Source organism: Nannizzia gypsea, genomic scaffold (genome assembly GCF_000150975.2).
Source record: "Nannizzia gypsea CBS 118893 supercont1.8 genomic scaffold, whole genome shotgun sequence".
Taxonomy (NCBI): Eukaryota; Fungi; Ascomycota; class Eurotiomycetes; order Onygenales; family Arthrodermataceae; genus Nannizzia; species Nannizzia gypsea.
The window spans coordinates 389,149-412,930 of record NW_003345194.1 but is presented as its reverse complement, the minus strand read 5'-3'; the positions used below and the strand labels follow the sequence as shown (position 1 = coordinate 412,930).

The following is a 23,782-nucleotide window of genomic DNA, read 5'->3' as shown; positions in this document are numbered from 1 at the left end:
TCAGCCCCATCACGCTGAGCATACGAGAGAGTCGTCTCTATATACATCAATCGGGCATCAGCAACCAGCACCAGCATCGCCGTATGCGACTGAAAGAGAAAGACTTACTATCGAGGTAATTCAGGCCGTAAACAACACACATCATGGGCATCAGATGCCAGTCGATGATCTTCAGCAACCGCTTATTATCCTCGGGCGTCAACTCGATCGGCCCAGCATCAGCAAACGCCTTCATCGCCTCGTCCGCATCATGGCTGACGACCTTCTGGCTCTTCTCCTGTCCCTTCTCGGCATCCTCGACTTCAACCTCGACTCGCTCCTCTTTACTCGTCTGGCTCACGCTGATCTGCTCCGTCTGCTCTCCGAGTTTCTCGTCCATCTTGTTATCCCTCCCTGCTGTATATGCTAGACAGACGGACGGACAGACAGATAGCTCAGCGCAGCGCCGGCCGCTCTTTATGTATTTCTAATTCCCGGCTCCTAGCACGCAAGTCAACCAGCCCGGTCGTTGACTGTAGCTTCTCCACTGATAGGAGGCAGGCGGGCTAATTCCGGCCGTATATCAGATAACTGTCAGTATCAGGTTGAGAGACGGCAGAGAAGAGTGCTTGTTAGTGACGGCCAACTAGAGGTATACACGGCCTATCTCGCCACTCATCGTGTTCCTTATCCTGAAGCTCTTGAGAGACGGATTTGAACAGCGAGGATAACAGGCTACTTTTATTTATTCTGTCCTACGCATGACGAGGGCTGGAAAATGCGAGTTGCGGAGAAACAGGGGGTCGCCCTCGCTTCATTTCTGCATTGTTTGCTGGGATGCGACGACATGCTGGCCGGCCGTACGTACATATAGTACATCTATCCATCCATCCTATCTGTCAGTCTACCTGACAGGTATCCATGTCGGTTCACCCTCGGTAAAGACACTGACGGCGCGGGGAATGAACGAGTCTTTCGGCCTGCTTTGTTCTCTGGTGCATGGCTGGGCTCAATCTGTACTGTAATCTGGGGGATGCTGGGATATCAATACGAGGCCCTTCCCCGGATCTGCCAGCTAGCTTGCGCTGAAACAAGCGGGAAACATGGAGATGGTTCCGCTGTTTACTCCTTATTTACGTTGCTTCGGCGACGACGAAGGTATCCAATTAATGCGGAACTGGTGAAAAGGATTCCAGAAATTGGTCGACTCGATGGATAATGTAAAATGTATTAAAAACTATATAAACTGGAAGAGCACTAGTTGCCTCCCTTTCCCTAGGTATGGTATGGTATTTAGTGTACTGGTATGTACTTTAAAAAGAAAAACGTCATCAAATAGTCGTGACCGTCTCCGAGTTGGTGAGTGGTGATAGTTTGCTGGGGCCCCCGCTGGGACGCTTTGGTCGGATGGATGAGTGTAAGATGTTTGTTCTTTTTCTTTTTTTTTTTGGTATCTTCAGAAAGGAACGAAAAAAGGGAGACGATGGCACGCTGAAAACCCATGAACATGTAATGTAATGTAGTGTAAAAAAAGAAGCAGCCCCGTGGATTAAGAGGATGGGAATATGTAAGAGTAAGAATGGAGGAGGGAAGAAATGGAAGAAACGCCGTCACGCCACACCACGCCGGGGGGAGAGAATAGAGCGAGCGGTGCTGAAAAGGGGGAGAATCTCATCGGTGTTGTGTTGTGAAAATGAGGGGAGGGGATTGAGTTGTCGTGGAGAAGAGTGGTCTATCGTTCTCTAGTGATCTATTGTCGTTGTCTTGTCGTTGGTCTTTCGTGTAAAGGGGGTGGTGTAGATATGTACTCGTGTATGTGTCTGGGAAAAATATATACTCTGTTTGCGGAAGAAAGGTTCGTCTGGTACGGTCGTGAATTGGTATGTCGTGCAAGGTCATGGTCATGATATATGATGGAGTCATTTGGTCGTGGAAGCAGAGCATCAGGCGTCAGGCATCAATATCGATGGAGATAAGGATATCCTTAGAGAGCAGCCCAGGCGGCCATGGCGCAGAAGGAGAGGACCAGGACGCGGCTGACAGAGTGGATTGCACCGGTGCTGCCAGGAGCCTGCATTGCTGGGCTGGTTGGGGATGCACCGCCATCGGTAGGGTTGCTGCCGCTGATTCCTGTAGGAGCAGGGCCAGAGCCAGAGCCAGAGCCAGGGTGAGAGCCAGTGCCAGTGGGAGTGCTTCCAGAACCAGACGAGGGGGTCATGCCATGTCCGCCGTTACCAGAACGAGGGCGAGACCGAGGACGAAGACAGATCGAGAAGACCGGGAGGTATGATCGGATTGATGAGATGTTGTTTCCTAAGTCTCTCGGTTAGTCTCGACTTGTCCTGTGCGAGCAATATTTGGGGGATTGTTTAAGAGAGCCTCACTACTTACAGCAGCCGACGTCGGCGTTACGACTCCCCCAGTTCCCGTCTCGGTTACGATCCAACTGCTCGGGAGGCCTGCGAGGGAAGTCATCGTTGAGGAGGGTCCATTTGAGGGAGTTGGCTTGGGAGGAGAGGGTCCGGTGCTGGGGGCCTGGGGATTCCCGATGCCGCCGCCAGGGACGGTGGGAACGGGAGCATGGGCACTGGTGCTTGGGCTGGATGGCAGCGTGGAGGACTCTACCTTAGGGCCCGAACCGGGCTGGCCTGACTTGTTGACCTTTCCGCCAACAGCATCAATGGACTCCCACTTGCCGGACATGTCGGAGTAGCGGTATTCCTTGCCGGTGGAGTAGTCCGTCACGGAGATCGACTTGACGAGCATGGTGAAGGGGACCTTTGAGAAGTCCGTCTTGCCGCCCGCCCATTCTATATCAATCGTTAGCAACACAGCACCTTTAACATAACAGCTAGAAGATAAAAGAGAGACGCACCGATGGTTCCCTCGTTGTTAGATGGGTCACCACCAGCCCAGCTGCCGGCAAGGACTCGCATGGGCGTCTGGGGGTACTGGCCCTTGGCGGCGGCCGGGGTGAGCTCGCGGACCTGCTGCCCGTCGATGTAGAAGGTCGTCTTGTCCGCGGTCCAGTCGACGGCGTACTTGTGGAAGCCCTCGGTGGTGCCGGGCACATTGTGGTACTGGACGCGGTCGTAGGTGGTGGTGTCTCCCTTGCCGAAGAAGTTGCTCTGCACGCGGTTGGGGTCGCTGCCCAGGATCTCCCAGTCGATCTCGTCGAGGCAGTCGGACAGCAGCACCGCGGAGGAGACGATGCCCTGGCCCGGGGCGGCCTTGACCACCCACTCGACGTAGCCGAACATGATGTAGAAGTCCGAGGTCAGCTTGGGGGCGTCGTACCGCTTGCCGATGGTGAGGCTGGCTCCGTCTTTGCCGTAGGTAGGGGAGCCGCCGGTGGCATGGAAGCGCGGGCTCTCGTTGGTGAGGTCGAAGACAGCATTGCCGGACAGCGCAGGGTCGGCCGGGCAGCCTGATACCGTCAGTCTCGTCTTGTATCTACCATGGGGGGCTTGTAGATGTAGATGTGGTGGACTCACTCTGCTTCAGGGGGTTGCACTCTGTGGATGTCTGCGCAGAGACGGCGAGGGCGCCGAGCAGGACGGCAGCGAGCGAGTACTTCATCTTGTCTTCTAGTCTTTAGTATATGTGAATTGAGAAGTAGAAGAAGAGAAGAGAAGAGACGAGAGAGGCAGACGAGAGGCCGGGCTATATACCTAGCAGTCTCCTGTCGCTCTATCTATACGAAGACGAGAGAAAAAGCCGCCAGCCACCGCAGAAAAAGCAACCTCCCCCTGTATTTTTGCTTCTTTGCTTCTTTGCGACCAACCACCCGCGCCGCCAGCCAGCCAGCCAGCCAACCAGCGCCGCTCCCAGCCTCCTTGCGCGCCAGCTGAGACATGCCTGCGATGCCTGCGATAAAGGCGCGGAGTCGAGATGGAGCTGCTCTCGGCCAGCGTCATCAGGAGCGAGCCCGATCTTCGCGCTGACGCAGCCTCTGCGCGGTGGGAACTTGGACTGGAACTTGGCCGGTGATATAACTAGTGTTGATCTCCCTGACAGATGATGATACTGATATTGATTGATTGATTGACACTTGACTGACGGTGGTTACAGCTTCGACTAGTCCCCGCCTGTCTGTCGCTGTCGCTGTCGCCGTCGGCTGTTATCTTGGTTGCCCTCCCAAGCCACCCTGGATAGTGTCGACCCACGGCACGCAGAAAAACTGGCGACTGGCGCAGGAACCACAGTTAGAACCAGGCGAGCGCTCGCTGGAGCCCTTCTCCATCGCGACATCGTCACCCTGGAGACAGGACAAGAGCGAGAGAGGGGCAGCGGACAGTGGACGGTGGACTGACTGTGGATTGACCGTGGACGGGGCGGAGTCCTGCTCCATCCCCCAGCACGGCGCGCAGGTAGCACAGGCTACTGCACGACAAGGTCAAGGGCAGGGAGCATTCTCCCCTCATGCTTTTTGTCCGACGTTACATGTAGACGTCCCATGATGCGCTCGATGCCTCGGATCTCGCTTGCTTAAACCTCCGTACTCTGTATCTGCGGAGGCCAGCGAGGTAACAAAGCGCACCCGGGGTAACATACGTAAGACATCCAACGCAGCTAGGGCCGACTAGTTAGCGAGAGGAGGAGCAGCAGCAGCTTAAGCAAGCAAGCAAGCCAGAAAAAGGGATGGAAGAGGGCTGGACCGCTTCAGAATGCGCCCGGCTGCACGTATACACTATACATACAGCACTTGACCTTGCTTCATACCGGGCTCGACTATTTCATGCAAGGTACCGACTAGTCAGGAGGCTGGCCTTGCTCCCCAGCAGGCAACTAACTTACGGACTACGCCGTCCATACATATTATTGTTAGCACCAGCAAACTAGTTGACTGCTCTGATTTATCCAGCAGCATAACTGAGGCTAGCGCAAGCCGCTTTTTCCGATAGCCCTTTTTGCCTATTTTTATTTATAGACATTCCGGCTACTGGCAACTATCCTTCGGTTCTGAGACCTTGTCTTGCCTGTCGTTTGGGGCGCATTCCTGCAAAAGCGAATAGTTTGCCGCCTCAAAAGCTGAGCTATTGACTGCTGATAAGAGGAAAAGGAGAGCAAAAGGAGCAAAAGGAGCAAAGGGATGAAGAGAGAGACAGGAGGATCTCTCGCAGATGTCCGAAGACTGTCTTTCCATCTGTCTGGAAGAAGGGACAGGCATGTCATCGGTGCGACAGGCAACGAACGGCATGATAACCGACCATGACCAAAAAATAATAGACGAGAAAGACGAGAAAGCTCCAGGTTGCACGGTTGGCCGACTCAATACTTGGTCTGATATCTAGCATGGCTACAGGGTTGGCCGGCACCTTCGCTTTGCTTATCTCGACTTCACATCTCGGTTTCATCGCTCGCTTACCCCATACTATCTAACTAACTGCAGCAAGATCTCAAAGATTAATTAACAGTTAATCTATTCCATCGCTTCTCGAAGCGGTGGGAGAGGCCGCAGGCTGGCTGGCTGTTGCACCATATGCTGTCCGACCCTCGGGGTTCCAGCGGAGCGTCCGATCTATGATCTGTATACTTCTCGAGAAACCAAATTCACGAGACGGCCAGCGTCTGACTTTGATGCGACGTCTATAGAGTCAAACCGCCTGCAGCAATATATGCCAATCACTCGATATCTACCTGCTACAGCTGGTCACGGCAGATACCCAAGGCAGTCTATCGTCTTATGCAGCGCAGCCTTTTGCATCAACGAACCTGCACCCAAAACCAGTAACCCCATGTCTGCCCGGTCGATCAGCACATTCTCTGGCCTCACGTCCCCCCTCCCCCCCCCCCTCATATGATGATATCGTGGGATTAACTGGCGTATCACTCCTTCGATCTGAGCCATCCAATTTCCTCGCTGCTCCGTCGAGAAAGGAAAGCCCTTGGACTCAGTTCGTGCCCAACCAGCCCCCCGGCTTGATAGGTTGTAGCAGGATGCCGCAGATGACGTCCTTTGCGTCTACCTATTTACCTACTCCGCATGCACAGCGTTGAGTGTTGGAACACGTAGCTTACTGAGCTGAGACCGAGTGAGACCAACTTCTGAAGGATGTCGGCTTGACTCTACTTAACCAGCTGCCAAACGTACAGCTTGCTTCAACCAATTGACTCACTCTTTTGACTCAACCGTTCTCACATCGGCTTGTAACAGCCCTGCAGCAACAAAGCAAGCAACCTTTTCTTGGATAAACAGCGAAGCGAAGTAAGTAGCAGAGAACAACCAGGGGCAGCAAGGGGCTAACATTATATAAGCACGTAGGAAAGTGGTATATACAAGTAACGTTATTACTAATGTGAATAAGACTATATTATTGGCTAATGAGAAGGCTTCTACTTACTAAACTACTCTCTCTGTATTTTATTTATCTTACCCAAGCACCTTTTTCCTTAAGCCTCTTTGCTCTCTCTCCCTTACACTCTTCCTTATACCTTACACTCTCCCTTATACCCCTTCCTATACCCTTCCTTTTACTCAAGGCTTCTCTTACTTCTACTATAAGAAGTAAAAGAGAGTGTAAAAGAGAGTGTATAGTTAAATAGTTACCTGGACTAACCAGTTAACTAGTCGAAAGCGGAACAAACAACTTCAAGTATCAGCATCAGCATCAGCATCAACAATCTCTACGGCGCGTTCACACCGCAGCATTTGTAGCAATGCTGCTGCATAAGTATGTCTAGCCTGCCCTTTGCCGGCTTGCATCGAGCTAACCTCCCGTGCAATCAGAGTTGCCCCAACAATAGGGGGTCGGGAATGCCATTGCTGCTCACACGCCCATTCTCCGCCCAACTGAATGAAATACCCCCTTGCCCTTCTTACCACCACCAGTTGCTGTGGCAGATGTCTTCCCCAAGCGCTCTGGAGGCTTCTCGTCGACGCCGTAACGAAGAGCCTCTCTCTCAGGCGTCGCAAAATTTGACACGACGCTCACCACCCGAGTATTGGGATAACTTATCGACAGTTTGGCTGACTAGAGGTGCCTTGCAAGAACTTGATCGACGCAACGACGCTGCTTCAAAAAGGAATAATCCTCTGACGCAGCAACCTCTCCGCCGGCCATTGACGAGAAGTCGCCAGGCACTGCTGAAGAGCTATACCCACACCCAGCGAAGTATTGCAAAGAGGACCTGCGAGTTATAAAGATCTTCGCGAGGCACGGCGGTCCTGATCTATCTGACCTTAGAAATGTATGGCCCCATGCTCCCTTTTCTTCCCTCTTTTCTTTATTCTCCATATCCGTTGATGTTTTAACTGACTGCATTGAAGTACCCCGATCTCCAGCTCCAGATCTCCTATCATCAATCGATGAGTACGCCGGGATCACTGAGTCGGAAAAGGCGTGCTGGGTCTCCGTTAGAAAACAATATAGATAAGGCTACTACCAAACCCTCCAATACTTCGGCTTACAGTCGGAATTTTCAGCAGCATCTCGCTGATCATGGAATTTACTGTACGGGCTATGGCCATCGTTCTGACCCCACAAAGCCCAGTAATTGGGGTGAAATTCAAGAACGGTTAGCTAAGCCAAGGCGCTCTCTCTCCCCTTCGAGATTCTCTGAGAGTGACTTCGAGGCGTTTGTACGAGCTGATGAGCAAATGAGCACTGAGAAACAAGTAACGGCGAAGATCCTTCCAATTATCGAAGGAGATACTAGCACACAATTTCGTGGAACGGATTATCCATTTACGAACCTTGCTCCTTTAACAGATGGCTCGCTGGCAAGTGCAAAACCAGACCATTTCTTCGGTGCTCACCCTAAGGACCTTACACTTGATATCCGCAAGGCGCTCAAGGATAAAATTATCCCTTCTACCGCAGAAGACCGCCCGATGCTCCTGAACTTCTTCTTTGAAGCTAAAGGCCCCAGTGGTTCCCTTCCTGTGGCCTCACTGCAGGCTTGTTACGATGGTGCCCTAGCTGCTAGAGGAATACACTCTCTCCAGTCTTACAAGAAAGACACCGTGTACGACGGCAACGCATACACGGTGACTTCGACTTATCATGGCGGCACTCTTAGGCTTTTTACAACGCACATTGCTGCTCCTACCGCAGAGAGTGATAATCGCCCTGAATACATCATGTCTAAACTCGATGGTTGGTATATGACTGGTAACTCGGAGTCTTTCAGGAAGGGAGCAACTGCCTATCGAAATGCCTTGGAATGGACAAAGGAACAGAGAGATATGGCCATAAGATCCGCGAATGAAAGACACATGCAGTCGCTGCCCCAAGTTGAAACCGATTCTGCCTTAAAGGAAACCACATCAGTTCAAACAGTCGCCCCTAAGGGCTCTAACACGTCTGAGTCTGCTGAGCCCGGGCCTCTTGATGGCAGTGATGTTAAGATTCGGCCATACAGGTAAACTTCTATCGGGAACTAAATGGCCCATCGCCTTAAAGAAGTTCAACATTCCCATCCCTATATAATAGTGGTTGGCGGAAACCCACGTGGCACAGTGTTGTCAACCTAGTATAGGGTGGATTAAAGATATGAAAAGTGTATTTATACTCTTAGGCTAGTGTATCAATCGTTATGTACATCAGTGGAACTATTAGTAGGGAAGTTATCAGAGATGAAGCCTCCGTTCGAATTCTTGGAATTCTTTCTGTATTCTCTCAGCACATACACTATTTCTGAAGCACCTATAAACTGTGCGTGTTCAAGAATAGTCAACTTCTCCCGACTCTCCCGTCCAATTTCAATCCACGCGCTTCATCTCAAGTCCGGTTTTTGCCGCAGGAGAAGCTTCACTGTTGGAACCGAGCCAATACTGATAGCACATCGCAGCGCCGTCCATCCCACGTTATCAGTGGCATTAATGTCAGCGACATTATCCAGTAACGCTTCCAATCGGCTCAAATCGCGGCTTTCGGATGCGAGATGCAACGCAGTAACACCTTGCCGATTCTTCATGTTAACCACAGCTCCATATTTCAACAGAATCAGGATTGCTTCCTCGCTGCCACGGCAAGAGGGCTTAGGCTTGCGTGCCAAAATATCTACAACAAGGCGTGAAAGATCTACCTGGGTGGTTTTTCTCCGAAGTGGCGGATAAGGGTTGGAATTCAACCGACGTATCGGTTTTTCAGTAGCTTCTTTTGTGCAAGAAGCTGCGTGAAGTGGTGTATTACCAAAATCATGCGTGACATTGCACTGCAGTCCGCTTTGATGTTCGATGTCTCTGCCGCCAGGTGAAGTAATGATTTCCCAGAAGTCGTCCTTTGATTGATATCCGCTGTATCGAACATTTTCGAAATAGTGCTTTCCTGACACCGGCCCATTGCCATGGCGATCTCGTAAGCCCCAAGCTCAGTACCACAATCTACCAAAGCCAAAGCAGACGCCTCGGATTGTCTATTGAGAACTCCCCTCAAGTGCTGCCGCAATATCTTTGGCCATTCCTTGCAACCTCCTTGCCCAACTACCAACCGCAACATGGCCGTGTCCTGGGTCGCATCTAATTATACGTAAGTCGCCTCGATAGCTGAAAGAGGCCCACCGCAGGCCTATTTCCACTCCTAACAGCTTTCCGCAAAGCCAAATAGAGAGGGTAGACACTTGGCCTTCAGTGCAGTACGAGAATGATATCTACCTCCTAATAGAGTTGTATGATTCGAACAATATTGCTACAGTACTCTTGACTTCGTAGTAAAATGTATATACAAGCCAACAACTATATACACCTCACATCGCATCTCCCCCAAACTGACAATGACCGCCGTATAGAGTATCCATACCAGCGACCACATCAAGGGATTACGGGACGATTAAAAACGGTGAAGATTTGGTATCCGACTCCTTCGGGCTCAAGTGCCAAATATAAATCAGGCTGGCTCTCAGTTCCATTGTTCTTCACCGTCCAGTACAGCTTCGTCTTTAGGTCGGGATGGTCGATTGAAGCAAATCGGAAGATGGCAAACCCAGCATATTCGAACTCGAAAATTGAGCCGGCCCCCGTGGAGATTGTGGCGGGTTCCCCGGCTTTGTGTTCTTTGAAGTTGATGTAGTGACTCTGTTGCGTAATCCTGGAGTATTTTTCTATGGTATGCCATGGTTTGGCGTCTCTTGCAACTGACTGGATGATCCAATAGCTGTCCGTGGTGCCTATAAATTTGATTTGCTCGTCGTTGCTTCCCGCAAGAGTCATATTCTCTCCGTATACCACACTGTTAATGGTGAATGGTCCATGTAGGCTTTCGACGGCAGCGCTGGCAAAAGAAGCCAGAAAGGCAAATGCTAGAAGTACACGCATCTTGAGGTGGGCAAAGCGGAAATGAACAATGTCAGTGAAGTAGAAAGTATCAGTAGGGCTTGTAGGAGGAAGATTAGACCCAAGTTGATGTGATGGGTGTATTAGGTACTGGTGCAATTGCTGGCTGATTGACCATCTATATATACTTCACAGATATACAATATCCAGGCGCGGTCATCACGAACGATATATGTCTGCAACAGGGGGCCTTTACTGAACTTATCCGCTTTTAAGCACTCTGCATGTAGATTAGGGTAGCTTTTATACAGTCTCCCACCATTTCCCGTTGACTACTGAATGATTTAACACGGCAATGTAAGCTCCAGCTGTCGGCCGTTTGCATAGTTCATGAATATGCTTCATCAAATCTGACATACATATAACCTAGCAGTTTACTTATATACGCGTTATCTAGGACCACCCGGCTTACCTAGAAGTAAGCATGTAGCTGGTAAGCTGATATCAATTCCAGCTAGCGTCCCCCTCCTTTGCCCTATTTGGGAAATTCTGAGCTTACCCTATACTTATCAGGCCCAGGCCGCGCGTATATGATTGATATAACTATAGTAAGCAAGTACTCCGAACCCAGGGGATGGTTATCTGCGATAATAGCCAGCTCTCTCGGCCATTGCACATGCATCTCATTGATATAGATAGCTATACATGGAAGTATATAAATATCCAAAAATAACCCGCTATCTTGAGGCAAGAAACACAACTACCATCCTCAATCCCTGCTGCAGCTGGCTCACAATACTAAAGGCCTCCGCTACCATGCACTTCATCTCTATATTCACTGGCTGCCTCTTGGTTTGTCTAGCCACCGCCTCCGCTGCTGGGCCCAGAGAGCAGCCCATCTATGCAAATGTCACTCTGATCGACGCAATTGACTCGAGTGTTGGATATCTCAACTTGGACTCCTCAATCGGCAATGGAGTTGTCGCATTCTCCCGCAATAAAATGCATCACTGGGATTTCCGGTATATTGGCGACAGCTTGTCAGGATGGCACGTTGTCCGAGATAGCAACAGCACGAGATTTATTCAATTCCCAGAATACGAAGAAGGCGCAATCGCAGCTGTGACCGAATCATCTGTATCAGCCGTCAGGATTATGTCAATTCGCAAGGGGGTATATATGATCAGTTCTGGGGAACTCAGTGGGAAAGGCCTTTTATGGACAGTTGAGCCGTTCAGTGACAAAAATCCAACCCGAGTTCTGAAATTGAGGAAACCGACCAATGGTGCACACCAACTCTTCAGGATTGATAAGCTTCCTCAGAATTAGTAGCCAGACACAGCGAGTGAACATTGTTGATCTAGGGGCCGTTGTGCAGCGTGGTTAGAACCCTGTTAACTAGTTACATAGAACCATTCCAAGCTCCAAATAAGCCAATGTATGCTTTATTCTTTACCTCTCTTCTCCCTTTTCCCTTTGGTCTTTGAATGAAAGGTTTCTCTCACCATCCTTTTTAAATAATTGGCCACATATATGGTGCATATAGGCGAAAGAACTATCCCAAATTCCCGTTAACGGAGTCAAGGATAGCGAAGGCGGCCTTTAGCCACGGGCTTACCAAATTGCAAGCCACCTCACTGTCGTAGAAGATGTTAGATAGTAGTGATTCTACCCCTCTTGTGTTGCAGCTCAGGACAAGTAATTTGTCCAAATGGCAGGACATCTGTATCCACTCATGGCCGATCTGTGTCTTCGCTTCATTCGGTGCGGTTCGCCCTCCGCGTCTGAGCCTAGGCGCTGGTAGGCAAACATGTTGCCTCCTGGAGCGGGGAAGAGAGAACATTATAGCTACAGAGAGTGCTGCGTGGCTTTGATCCATGGTATTGTGGAGATTGCAGTACTCAGAGAGGTAGTGGAGGGCAGCTGAGGATGATATAGGCTTAGTTGATGGTATATCAGGCTAATCCCTGCGGCGGACTGTATTGGATTGACCAAGGGGTTTTATAATCAGCTTTATCGGAAGGTATACAAGCTCTCCAACCCTTTCCAGGGGCCAAGACTGCCTTCCACCATCTCACTGCGTCACTGCTGACATCGCCGATATCCACTAAGATGGTATCCTGATCACCGCCTTTCTGGGCTGGCTGGCTATCGGTGTACTCAAGTACAGAGCCAGGCATAAGCTCTGCCTACCGAGCTGAATGAATGTAGGCCTAGGCGAGTATAAACACGGAAATATGGTCCTCGTTGCAGCCAAACCATTTCCGATAGTCATGGTGATGATCAGACGACAGCGTGAGACGAGTGGGAGTTGTGGCCGAGACATATATTTTGAGATCCTTTTCAACAAAGGGGAGCTCTTTAGGGCCATTTGTTTCCCAGGTTGAGGATCTCGTCGCGTATAGTACACCATAGCAATTTTTTAAATCTAAGGCTAGAGTAAAGTGCGGCAGGTGTGTAAATGTCCTTTGGAGCTGAAGGCAGCTTTCGGGCAGAGCTTTTTCTGTTTGAGCGATATGATAAAGGGTTGACCACACACGAAAGCCCTTGTCAAATATGGCCTGCTTTGCCTTGAGAGACGCACGTACAACATCCTCCGTCATCATTGCGAGGCCCCTAGAAGTTAGATGGTGTTTTTAGTTCTCGAAGTAACCACAGAACCTCACCAATGATTTGGCGCGTATAACACAAATAAGGCGCGCAACGCCAGCCAAAGGCTGGAATAACACTTACTAGCAACAACATACTCCGAAAAAGGGGGATCCTGAGCTTCGTGCGCGCTGCAAAGCCCGTGAGCCTATATTTCAATGGAGTGGCCATTTATCTAACTATCAGAGAGATATTTGAAAGTGTAATGCACGGATAATAATGAGAAGGAGCGATAGTTAAAATGTACAAGCAGGCTGATTAGAGGATGTGGTACACTAATAGATCCTCCCATTTAGTTGGTAGGCGTATTACAGCAAGTCCAGCACGCCTATCCGTGTACATTAGTCATAAAGCGGAAGATTTAGGTCCATGGCAGTGGTTAACTTACCCCATCTTGTTTTGGATACTAGGATACCAAAAATAAATTAGTTATGTTTGCTAAACAGCACCAGAGATTATCTAAAGGGAAATAAGTACAGGCTGTATCTTGGGGCAAGTGATACTAGCATCCCAACATGCAATCCAGCAAGACTGTATGGTAGATACGCCGCCGTCCGCCGGGCGAGGTAGGGCAGTGGCCCCAGAAAACAGGGTGGCCATGGCGACAAACAGGAATGAAGTGAGGTTCTTCATCTTAATCCTTAGGGTTGTATGATCGATGAGATGGGTAGGAAGTTCATGGCTTGAGCAAAGGAGGAGTTCACCTGGCTTTATAGGCGTATTCTCAGTGTTCAGTACTCATATACCATCCTTTACATCCATGACGCCACGCTAAGCCGATTCAACGTATAATAGGCGAGTCAAGAGCGGCATTCACTCTCATTCGGCCGATGAAGGATTTCCAGGTTGCCTGCCACGGTGCTGCATGGGGCGATGTTTGGCTCTGATTGTCCATTTCAAGTAGATGCGCTGGAAGCTCTCTTTCGCCAAAGATGTTGTGGTTGTACATTGACACGTTATCCTTGTCGCTTGCATCTTAGCATGGGTATCAACTCCATGTGGGTATAACGCATCGTCAACCTGTCTAGAATAACTCTAGATTTGATGCATCCAAGTAGTGGATCGAAAAGAAGAACCGACAAGCTTTCTTCTTTCTTTTTGTATGAGATGACTAAGCGATCGAGGACGTTAATTCACGTGACTGATTACTCAGCTAACTCCCCCGCGAAAAAGGCACACGGGAGGAAAGCGAGCAAAGTCGAAGATTCATCAGGTCAAGAACAGCGCAGCCATGGGGTCAGAACTAACGCCGCAGGAGAAGATCAAGCTGATCACACAGAACCTGCAAGAGGTTCTCAAGCCAGAGATCCTTGAAGATATAATTGTCAAGCAGAACAGACCCCTGAAAATCTACTTAGGTGCGGCGCGGAACCCCCCCACTCTCAAGAGTCATAAAGACGAGAACAGCAGATATGAGAATATCAGAGCCTAGCGTACGTGTTGCTAAGATGTGCGACTTCTTTTAGGTACTGCTACCACTGGTAGGCCGCACTGTGGCTACTTTGTCCCCATTGTAAAGATCGCCCACTTCCTTCGGGCAGGATGTCACGTCAAGATCCTGCTGGCCGACATCCACGGCTTCCTCGACAACCTCAAAGCTCCCATTGAGCTAGTCAACTTCCGCGCCGACTACTACCGCTATGTAATAACAGCCATGCTCAAAGCCATACACGTGCCCCTCGAGAAGCTTGAGTTTGTGCTAGGATCTTCCTACCAGCTCTCGGCGAAGTATACAATGGACATATTCCGCCTAAGCAGCATGGTGACCGAGCATGACGCCAAAAAGGCCGGTGCAGAGGTCGTGAAGCAAGTTGATAATGCGCCGTTATCTGGATTGATTTATCCGCTCATGCAGGCTCTGGACGAAGAGCATCTAGACGTTGACGCACAGTTCGGCGGTGTTGACCAGAGAAAGATTTTCACCCTGGCTCAGGAAACACTTCCTCGCATTGGGTATAAGGAGCGAGCACACTTGATGAACCCGATGGTCCCTGGACTGGCGGGCGGGAAGATGTCTGCTTCCGACCCGGATTCCAAGATTGATATCCTTGATACTGCAGACGCTGTTAAGAAGAAGATCCGCAAGGCTTATGCAGTACCCAAGGAAACTGAGGGTAACGGGATGATTAGCTTTGTTGAATATGTTCTGCTCCCTGTTAGTGCACTGGAGAACGCAGATGGCAAGGGCGCCTTTGTCGTCGACAGGAGCGAAGAGGAGGGCGGTCGGGTAGTGTACGATTCCATCGATGCTGTTAAGGCTGATTACCAGGCTGATAAAGTGAGTACTTTTATCCCTCTGCCCTTTCTCGCCATTTATATATGGTCGTCAAACTAACAGAGTAGTTAACACCCCAAATCCTCAAACACTCCATAACAACTGCATTGAATAATATCCTTGCTCCGATCCAGGCTGCATACGCCGCAGACCCCGAGTGGCAAGAGCTGGCAAAGAAAGCCTACCCGCCTCCTCCCGCACCTGAAAAGAAGCAGAAGAAGCCAAAGGACAAGGGTAACAGGTACCCCGGTGGTGCAAAAAATGTTACTGCTAAACCGGATGGATCAGTGGAAGGTGAAGCCAGTGTCAAGGCATCGGTTGGAGAGAACGTAGATGAAGCTATTAAGAAGCTGGACGTGAAAGAGTAGCCCTCTTACAGAAATAAATCTGAATAAAGACACCTGTTATCAAAGATATTTGTCCGAGCTCTCTGCAGTGCATCTTTTTTGTATCAAAGGAACCGCCGGCAGTACCATAGACCCGGACAAGTTGGCTGAGCAATTAAAATTATAGATCTTGTCATTAGACAAGGCGAAACAATTGCAGTGCCGCCAGTCCCGTCACTGTTCCGTTCGGGCCGTCCTGGGAAGTTTGCTGTCGAAAGGATACCGGAAAGCCATGTTTCGTCTAGATAACGACAAGCTATGAGCTTGACTCCTGTCGGTTATGCCAATATCGCGGCACTAGTAGTATCATTGAGGTACCATGGATCGCGGGTGTATAAGCTGCCAAAGCCAAGATGACATCAATCGCAACGGGTGGAGGGACGGCCATATGTAACCTTGGATAGTTGGATAGATATTCTCTGATCCATGACGTATCTGCCCCGATCTCCCATGCCTCTGGGTATAGGAGGATGGTATATTGGGCTCCTGATGAAACAAACGCGGGCGATATCAAACTGGAGATGTCGTGGAGCTGTTTCAGGGCGCTGAGCTTCTGTGGAGTGGTCCTCCGTGCCGCGCTCTGTCCTGATCACCCAGATCTCGCTTTGCCATCGACACCCATGTTCCCAGCTTTCCTTTTTGTCCCCCCCCTTTATCGTCTTCGTCCTTCTGCGCTGTGCTGTCTACCTTTTTCGATGCCTCGACGTCGACTTTTTTCCCTTTCGTCCTTTGCTGACTGTCACGATCACGTGAGCAGAGCCCCAAAAAGGCAAAAAAGCGACTTCGACCTCGACGTTCAACGACGCCAAACGACGAACAAACAACATCTCGACAGTTTCCAGCGATCGTTGCATGCTGGAGCGCCCTCTGATAGGACTGCTGAAGACTTTCCGAGCTGAAGAACGCTGGCCTGGCGCCCTGGTTGATGCGGAAAAGGTTGCTATGCAGCCGGGCCAACGCCTCCGTCCTGGTGTGAGAGGCAAACAAGAGAGATCGACCGTCTAATTAGTGTCAACGACGAACTGTATTGCCTCCTGCGCCCACCTGCGAGAGTGACAGAGTGACAGATCGAGGCGGAAGTGCAGACGCAGACAGAAGAAAAAAAGATCAATCCAGCCAGCCCTGGCGCCGTATCCTGCGCTCTTGTCTCGTTACGGGCTGCAGCCCTCCGTGCGAAGCGACCTCCCCTTCAGCTAGCTGCCTTCGCCCCTGCGCGCGCCGTCCGTTCTTCATCATACAGCTCGTGTCCTCGCTTGCCTGCTACACTCGAATTCGTCGCCTCGACAAGCTTCGCCGAGCTTCATCTCTTGTCGAATGCCACCCGTCCTTGGAGCCCGCCGGTTTGGAGCGGGCCTTGCATGTTCCCACACGCCGATATCGAGCTGGACAATCTGGCGACACCCGCACTTCTGACGGACAACCGTGATAGCTGTATAACCTGCACAGTGTCTTGTCTAGCTTCGGGTTTCCTTCTTAGGCACTGAGGGGCTGCTGTTGAGCTCACATTTCGTCCCGGAAAAAGCGCCAATCCGAAGATGGCCCTTGGCCGGATCGGTCATGATGGCCCTAGCGCTACATCTTCACCCATGTTGCCCTCCGATGGAAACCAGCAGCAGCAGCAACAGCAGCGGCAACAAAAGCGAACATTCTACCACGATTCTCCAGAACTACAGCCCTCGTCTTCGTTCGACCCCTTTTTCTCCCAGGTGCGGTTAAATAGCCTTCGTCCGGACGAGGACGAGGACGATGGAGACAGCCTTCGACGGCCCTCCGTAGCCTCAGCGACCACCGTCGGTAGCCAAGGCTCTCGCTCCCGCGGAGGGCGATTCCATAAGCGCCTCCAGGGCATCTTTGGTGACGAATTTGAACAGCAGGACCTTTCCTTTCCTACGACCCTGAGATCGTCTAGTCGACTGTCAAGCTCGAGGCCACGGACGGGTTCTGCGGGCAGAGCGCGGAAGGGATCCACACACTCACTAAGCCTCGATCGAACTGCTTCCCCTGATCCCGCTCGCCCGCGAACTCCCATACCTTCAAGCGAAGTAACTCCCTGGGAGTACCAGAACTTCAGAGATATCCCGAACCTGGGTGAAGCCCCTGTCAGGCAAGCTCCTACCACGGACCCCTCTGAGTATCAGCCGCCGACTCCCGCGCCGAAGGTTCGTCCGACTCATCGTCTTCATCTCACCGGCCACCGCTACACCCAGAGCAAGGAAGACCCGCCTAATACTGCCAATATCAGCTCTCCGCTACCGCCGCGACCTGCTTCAGGTCGTGATGAAATCCCGCCTCTTATGCGACAGTCGAGAGAGCACGGCCTGCAGGCCCCAACTCCAATGAGTTCCTCTACCACGCTCGGCGGTCGTTCCGCTAGCCCTACACCTAGCACACGGAGTGTCAACCCTAGAGATGCGCGCGATCAGTCCTCAAATCCCTCTGCGCCAAAAAGGTCTCTATTTGACCGCATCCGCCGTCCTAAGGGGGGATCTAACTCGCTCAAGAACTTACCTCCATCCTCAAAGTCTGTTCAAGATATGAGTAAGGCTGCCAGTTATTTCACTTCCGAGCCAGGTTCCGTCCTCCGCGGTAGGAAAGGTAGCTCAGAGTCGACTTCGCGAGAGCACAATGAATCCGATCGCAAGAAAGAAGGCACTACTAGCAAGGCACTGTCTGCAATAGGGCCTAGTCGGCTTAGACATGGTCGCCGGTTTTTGGATGGGAAAAATGTAAAGGATCGCCGGAATAACGTTGATAACAATCAAGTTTTCCTCGATACCAATCTGGGTGACATGTCGGGTATAGTGACACAGCCGGATGCCATATCTCCAACTGACACAAGCCTTATATTTGGAGGTACAAAACCATTCACTGGCAATGGTGAGGTTCTAACTCCACTGGACCTCATTGGTACTGATGATTGGCATCCTCCCGATAGCTGGCAAGTCAAAAGGCCAACGGAGGATACTGGCACACGCATGTCTAGTGTGGCTGACCCTGGCCCCGAGAAGGACGTCGATGAAGATGGCCATCCGTTCTGTATCCGTGTTTTCCGTATTGACTCGACCTTCGCGACTCTATCTGCTGGCCTAAATACCACAGTCACCCAGCTACTGGAGATGTTGGGACGGAAATCTTTCTTGCAAGAGGATCTAAACAATTATGAAATTGTGATGCGAAAAAATGATCTCAGCCGAACTCTCGAGCCTAACGAGCGTCCTATCCTCATGCAAAAACGTTTACTTCGACAAGTCGGTTACCACATGTCCGATCGTATTACTGAGATAGGACGCGAGGATAACAGCTATATATGCCGGTTCACCTTCCTCCCTACCAAACTAGGCGTTTATTCGAATCTTGACCCTGAACTTGGTTTCACAGATAACCAAAAATACAGCCATGTTGACCTTGAAGGGAGGAGTGTGGCCACAATACCTCTGAAACTATACAAGAAGGCGTCCGAAATTATATCCCTGAATCTCTCGAAGAACTTGGCCCTGGATGTCCCCAAGGATTTCATCCAAAGCTGCATTAACCTGCGAGAAATTAGATTTACCAGTAATGAAGCTTGGCAGCTTCCCCCGAGCCTAAGTCTCGCTTCGCGTTTGACGTACCTCGACATATCCAACAACCGCCTGGAAAAGCTTGAACACGCTAATTTACACAAGTTGAAAGGCCTAGTCAGCTTGAAGATGGCGAACAATAAGCTCTCCAGTTTACCTGCCAACTTTTGGGATTTCCCTTCACTAAGAAGTCTAAATCTTTCGTCCAATAACTTCCGTGCTCTCCCTGAATTTTTGGGGAATCTGAACAGTTTGGTTGACTTGGATATCAGTTTTAATCAAATCGAGGATTTACCCACCATTGGCCAATTTACCTCCCTGGAACGACTGTGGGTTACGAATAACAGTCTCAGCGGACCGCTGGTTGAGACTTTTAAGGGGCTTACCAAACTCAAGGAGGTTGATGCACGATTTAACAACATCACATCCATCGATAACATGGCTTCCCTCCCCAGGCTGGAAACTCTACTCGTTGGCCATAACGCTGTGTCAGCTTTTTCTGGTTCATTCCCTAGGTTGAGGACCTTGGTACTTGACCATTGCCCCGTCACTGAATTTGATATCACATCACCACTACCAACGCTCCATTCTCTGAATATAGCATCGGCTAAACTAGTCGAATTTAGAGACTCGCTATTCGCCAACGTCCCAAACCTAACCAAACTTATTCTCAATACAAACCACTTCGTTACCCTTTCACCTAACATAGGTTCTCTCAAGAAACTGGAACATCTCAACCTGGCCAAAAACCCCCTTTCCATCTTACCTGCATCAATAGGCTGCCTGACTGAGCTCAAGAGCCTGAACCTGCGAGAATGCAACCTTAACAGGCTTCCCGCCGAGATATGGTACTGTCTCAAATTGGAGAGCCTGAATGTCTCGTCCAATGTCTTGGAAATATTCCCCAAGCCAGCTTCCTCCCCACCCCTCCCGCCGTCCGAAGCAACTAATAATTTAACTCCGATGGGCACCCCGTTGCTTCGCGCTGATAGCTACGATGGTGTTGGTGGAAGGGGTGAAGAGTACGATTTCCGACGACCAAGCCATGCTTCCACCAGTCGTTTACAGGTGGGGACGCCTCCAGACTCAACTAGGAAAGGGTCAATACCATCGATGAGCTCGCCCAGCGGAAGGAAATCGTCAAATGCATCTCGCGTGACAGCTGAGTCAAGGAAGGATTCCACGTTCTCGCAACGAATAAACACTACATTTGTCAGCTCGCTGAGGCAGCTTTATCTAGCTGACAATCGGCTTGAAGACGACATCTTCCATCAAATCGCACTACTCACCGAGTTGAGAGTGCTGAATTTGTCCTACAACAGCTTAACAGACTTGCCCCCAGGATTTATCCGGCGATTGCAGTACCTTTCTGAGCTATATCTATCTGGAAATGAGTTGAGTTCTCTTCCTTCTGACGATTTGGAGGAGTCAAGCCATCTAAAGGTCCTCCATCTTAATGGCAATAAATTCCAGGTCCTCCCCGCAGAACTCTGCAAGATAAACAAACTTGCGGTGCTTGATGTCGGAAGTAACTCCCTCAAATACAACATTTCCAACTGGCCATATGACTGGAACTGGAACTGGAACCATAACCTGAGATATCTCAATTTTTCCGGGAACAAACGATTTGGAATCAACCCGTCTAGTGCATATACACCAAGTACTGATGGAACGCCATCGACAGATTTAACTGATTTCAGCTCCCTGAGTTACATACGTGTTCTCGGTCTGATGGACGTTACAATCACTATACCGACTATTCCTGAAGAAACTGAAGACAGGCGTGTGCGAACTTCCTCCTCTTTGTCTGGATGCATTGCATATGGCCTTGCAGATAGTCTTGGCAAAAATGAGCATCTGTCCATGATTGATATGGTAGTGCCGCGTTTCAGGGGTAGTGACATGGAAACAATCATTGGGCTGTTTGATGGTCAGCCGTCAATGGGTGGGGGTTCTAAGATTGCAAAATTCTTGCATGAAAATTTCACAGCTACATTTATGGAGGAACTAGGAAAGCTTCGCAAACAAAATGGCGAAACACCAGAAGATGCTTTGCGAAGAACATTTTTGGCTCTCAATAAGGATATGGCTACCGCTGCTTACAAGCCTGTGGACGATAAGGAGTCGCGTCACTGGGATCGAAACCCAACCGCTGCTAAGCTGCTTAACCGTGAGGATGCCTTTTCAGGCGGTACCGCCACTGTTCTGTACCTGCAGAACATGGAGCTGTTCGTTGCCAACGTCGGCGACGCCCAAGCCTTGCTAGTTCAAGGTAATGGACAGTTCAAGTACCTTACGAAGAATCACGATCCCGCTGAAGCTTCCGAGCGAGAACGAATTCGAGAAGCTGGCGGCTATGTTTCTCGTAATGGAAAACTAAACGACCAGCTATCGGTTTCACGAGCATTTGGGCACTTCCACCTGATACCTGCTGTTATCGCAGCTCCTAGCACGGTGAAAGTCACACTCACGTCTCAGGACGAGATGATTATTCTTGCATCCGGGCAGTTGTGGGATTATGTGACACCGAACGTGGTTGTTGATTTAGCGAGATACGAACGCGCTGATTTGATGATTGCTTCGCAGAAGATTCGTGACTTAGCGATCTCCTATGGTGCAACAAGCAAGCTTATGGTCATGATTGCTGGTGTCAATGACCTCAAGCGACGAGAACGCAGCAAGTTCAGGAGCCCCAGCTTATCAAGACCCTCGCCGCTTAACGATGAACATATGTTCCCTCTCGGCAGGCGCAAAAGGAAAGCTCGTGATATCCCTAGTGATTCTACCCTAGCAAGACTGGGCCATGTGGAGGCTCCTACGGGTGAACTTGCGATAGTCTTCACTGATATCAAGCAGTCTACTTCTCTCTGGGAGACATATCCCCTAGCTATGAGATCTGCCATCCAGATTCATAATGAGTTGTTCCGGCGACAACTGCGACTTATTGGTGGGTTTGAAGTTAAGACGGAAGGAGATGCATTCATGGTATCGTTTTCAACTGCCACTGCAGCATTACTATGGTGTTTCACTTGCCAGATGCAACTTCTAGAAGCGCCTTGGCCGACAGAGGTGCTTCAGACACCTTCCTGCCGCGAGACGTATGATGACGATGGTAATCTTATTTACAGAGGATTGTCCGTCAGAATGGGTATGCACTGGGGCCGGCCTCTCTGTGAAAAAGATCCAGTTACGGGACGAATGGATTATTTCGGACCAATGGTTAACCGTGCTTCTCGAATCTCGGCAGTGGCCGATGGCGGACAGATCTTTGTTTCAGCAGACTTCGTTACTGAGATGGAGAGGACCCTAGAAGCCTTTGCAGATTATGAACGTACCAACTCTGACTCGTCAGAGGATACGTTTGGAGACGAGGCTTTAGGCCAAGCCACCCGCCGCGAGCTTTATCAGTTAAGCACGCAGGGTTTTGAAGTGAAGGACCTTGGCGAGCGTAAATTGAAAGGTCTCGAGAATCCAGAGTCCGTGTACCTGCTATACCCACATGCTCTATCCGGACGACTTTCTGTCCAACCGGACATGGTGGCATCCGGTGAGGCATCTTCTCCAGGTACATTAGGCAAAAACTCCATCTTGAATATCGATGCAGATATGTTCTGGCAGCTACTCAAGATAGCCCTTCGCTTGGAGGCCTTCTGCAGCACTCTTGAGAATCCTGGTGGAAGCATGCTACTCGAACCTGATCTGCAATTTATCAATGCGATCAAATCCCGAGGTGACGAGATCGATGATGCTGCCGTCATGAAACTGCTTGAGCATCAAGTAGCACGTATAGAGGTAAGATACCTACAATTGTACTTCACGACACTGATCTATAACACTAACTCATACTTAGACCTGCACCAATACTCTCACCATCAGAACCATGATGCAACCCTTCAAGCCAAACGACACGCTTCTCGACCATGCTGTGCCTATGTCAGACATCCTACAACAGCTCCAATCTCAACTCGCAGAGTTCAAAGCACTCAAGACTCAGATGAATCTCTCTGGTGCTCCCACCACACCCCCACCGAGCGGCTATTCCCAAGAACTACCTGAATCAACAATGTCATCCGCTCAATCATCCGCCATTAACCTTGCTGCTCCGCCACGCCCAGGCCGAAGATGATCTCTGAAATATTTACTCTCTAATATCCCTACGATACCCGTCGCGCGGTATATTTATTTACCATCTATGGTTTGCATATTTGTTCATTTCCACCAAAAAAATATCCTGTGTATTGTTATTGTTTTCCTTGTTACTTTTGATTTTGTTCACGCTTGTTTTCATGTATACTCGGCAACTGCGGTTAAGGGGACTGTGGACTTTGTTTTGCACGCCTGGAGTTTATGGAGATCAACGAAAGAGGGGATGGATCATGGATTATCATACTCATTCGGCTGTTGCCCCTGATAGTTATGCCTTTTTTTTTTTTTTCGCTTTTTGCCAATATTTTCTTCGGTTTCTAATTCTTTCCCGGCTGTGAGTTGTATACAGTGGTTTAACGGGCAAGGCGTTGTTCAGTACAACAAGAGGCACATAATTATCATACTCGCTCTGTCTATATCTCTCTTTTCCTTCCTCGTCTCATCTCGCCGTCTCCTTTTTTGTTGTTGGTAGAAACTTGCTTAGATAATCTTAACCTCCACGTGACGCTTATATAACGAGGGTGGCGTATCTATCACGTGATCGTGTTTGTTTTCCTGTTTTTGTTTCGCC

General features: G+C 50.0%; 9 protein-coding genes across 9 annotated transcripts; 5 read left to right on the top strand and 4 right to left on the bottom strand.

The window, feature by feature from the left end:
* Positions 1-1,963: 1,963 nt before the first annotated feature.
* Positions 1,964-3,558, bottom strand: MGYG_07995 (cell wall protein; the record flags this gene model as incomplete). The annotated part of the gene is made up of 4 exons (XM_003169779.1): positions 1,964-2,292; positions 2,364-2,789; positions 2,855-3,406; positions 3,474-3,558. The coding sequence occupies 4 exons, from the start codon at positions 3,556-3,558 to the stop codon at positions 1,964-1,966; spliced, it is 1,392 nt and encodes a 463-aa protein (XP_003169827.1).
* A 3,265-nt stretch (positions 3,559-6,823) lies between these two features.
* Positions 6,824-8,347, top strand: MGYG_07994 (hypothetical protein; the record flags this gene model as incomplete). The annotated part of the gene is made up of 3 exons (XM_003169778.1): positions 6,824-6,959; positions 7,025-7,170; positions 7,250-8,347. The coding sequence occupies 3 exons, from the start codon at positions 6,824-6,826 to the stop codon at positions 8,345-8,347; spliced, it is 1,380 nt and encodes a 459-aa protein (XP_003169826.1).
* Positions 8,348-8,697: 350 nt separating this feature from the next.
* On the bottom strand, positions 8,698-9,272 carry MGYG_07993 (hypothetical protein; the record flags this gene model as incomplete). Its single annotated transcript, XM_003169777.1, has 2 exons — positions 8,698-9,220; positions 9,259-9,272. The coding sequence occupies 2 exons, from the start codon at positions 9,270-9,272 to the stop codon at positions 8,698-8,700; spliced, it is 537 nt and encodes a 178-aa protein (XP_003169825.1).
* Positions 9,273-9,733: 461 nt separating this feature from the next.
* Positions 9,734-10,237, bottom strand: MGYG_07992 (hypothetical protein; the record flags this gene model as incomplete). The annotated part of the gene is made up of 1 exon (XM_003169776.1): positions 9,734-10,237. The coding sequence occupies one exon, from the start codon at positions 10,235-10,237 to the stop codon at positions 9,734-9,736; it is 504 nt and encodes a 167-aa protein (XP_003169824.1).
* Positions 10,238-11,011: 774 nt separating this feature from the next.
* MGYG_07991 (hypothetical protein) lies at positions 11,012-11,524 on the top strand (the record flags this gene model as incomplete). The annotated part of the gene is made up of 1 exon (XM_003169775.1): positions 11,012-11,524. The coding sequence occupies one exon, from the start codon at positions 11,012-11,014 to the stop codon at positions 11,522-11,524; it is 513 nt and encodes a 170-aa protein (XP_003169823.1).
* A 226-nt stretch (positions 11,525-11,750) lies between these two features.
* Positions 11,751-13,136, bottom strand: MGYG_07990 (hypothetical protein; the record flags this gene model as incomplete). Its single annotated transcript, XM_003169774.1, has 7 exons — positions 11,751-12,134; positions 12,157-12,280; positions 12,304-12,392; positions 12,427-12,811; positions 12,849-12,912; positions 12,936-12,992; positions 13,121-13,136. The coding sequence occupies 7 exons, from the start codon at positions 13,134-13,136 to the stop codon at positions 11,751-11,753; spliced, it is 1,119 nt and encodes a 372-aa protein (XP_003169822.1).
* A 939-nt stretch (positions 13,137-14,075) lies between these two features.
* Positions 14,076-15,487, top strand: MGYG_07989 (tyrosyl-tRNA synthetase; the record flags this gene model as incomplete). Its single annotated transcript, XM_003169773.1, has 3 exons — positions 14,076-14,202; positions 14,311-15,122; positions 15,188-15,487. 3 exons carry the CDS (start codon positions 14,076-14,078, stop codon positions 15,485-15,487), a joined length of 1,239 nt encoding a protein of 412 aa, XP_003169821.1.
* Positions 15,488-15,975: 488 nt separating this feature from the next.
* MGYG_07988 (hypothetical protein) lies at positions 15,976-16,510 on the top strand (the record flags this gene model as incomplete). The annotated part of the gene is made up of 2 exons (XM_003169772.1): positions 15,976-16,075; positions 16,263-16,510. 2 exons carry the CDS (start codon positions 15,976-15,978, stop codon positions 16,508-16,510), a joined length of 348 nt encoding a protein of 115 aa, XP_003169820.1.
* Positions 16,511-17,040: 530 nt separating this feature from the next.
* MGYG_07987 (adenylate cyclase) lies at positions 17,041-23,191 on the top strand (the record flags this gene model as incomplete). Its single annotated transcript, XM_003169771.1, has 2 exons — positions 17,041-22,857; positions 22,916-23,191. The coding sequence occupies 2 exons, from the start codon at positions 17,041-17,043 to the stop codon at positions 23,189-23,191; spliced, it is 6,093 nt and encodes a 2,030-aa protein (XP_003169819.1).
* Between the last annotated feature and the right edge of the window lie 591 nt (positions 23,192-23,782).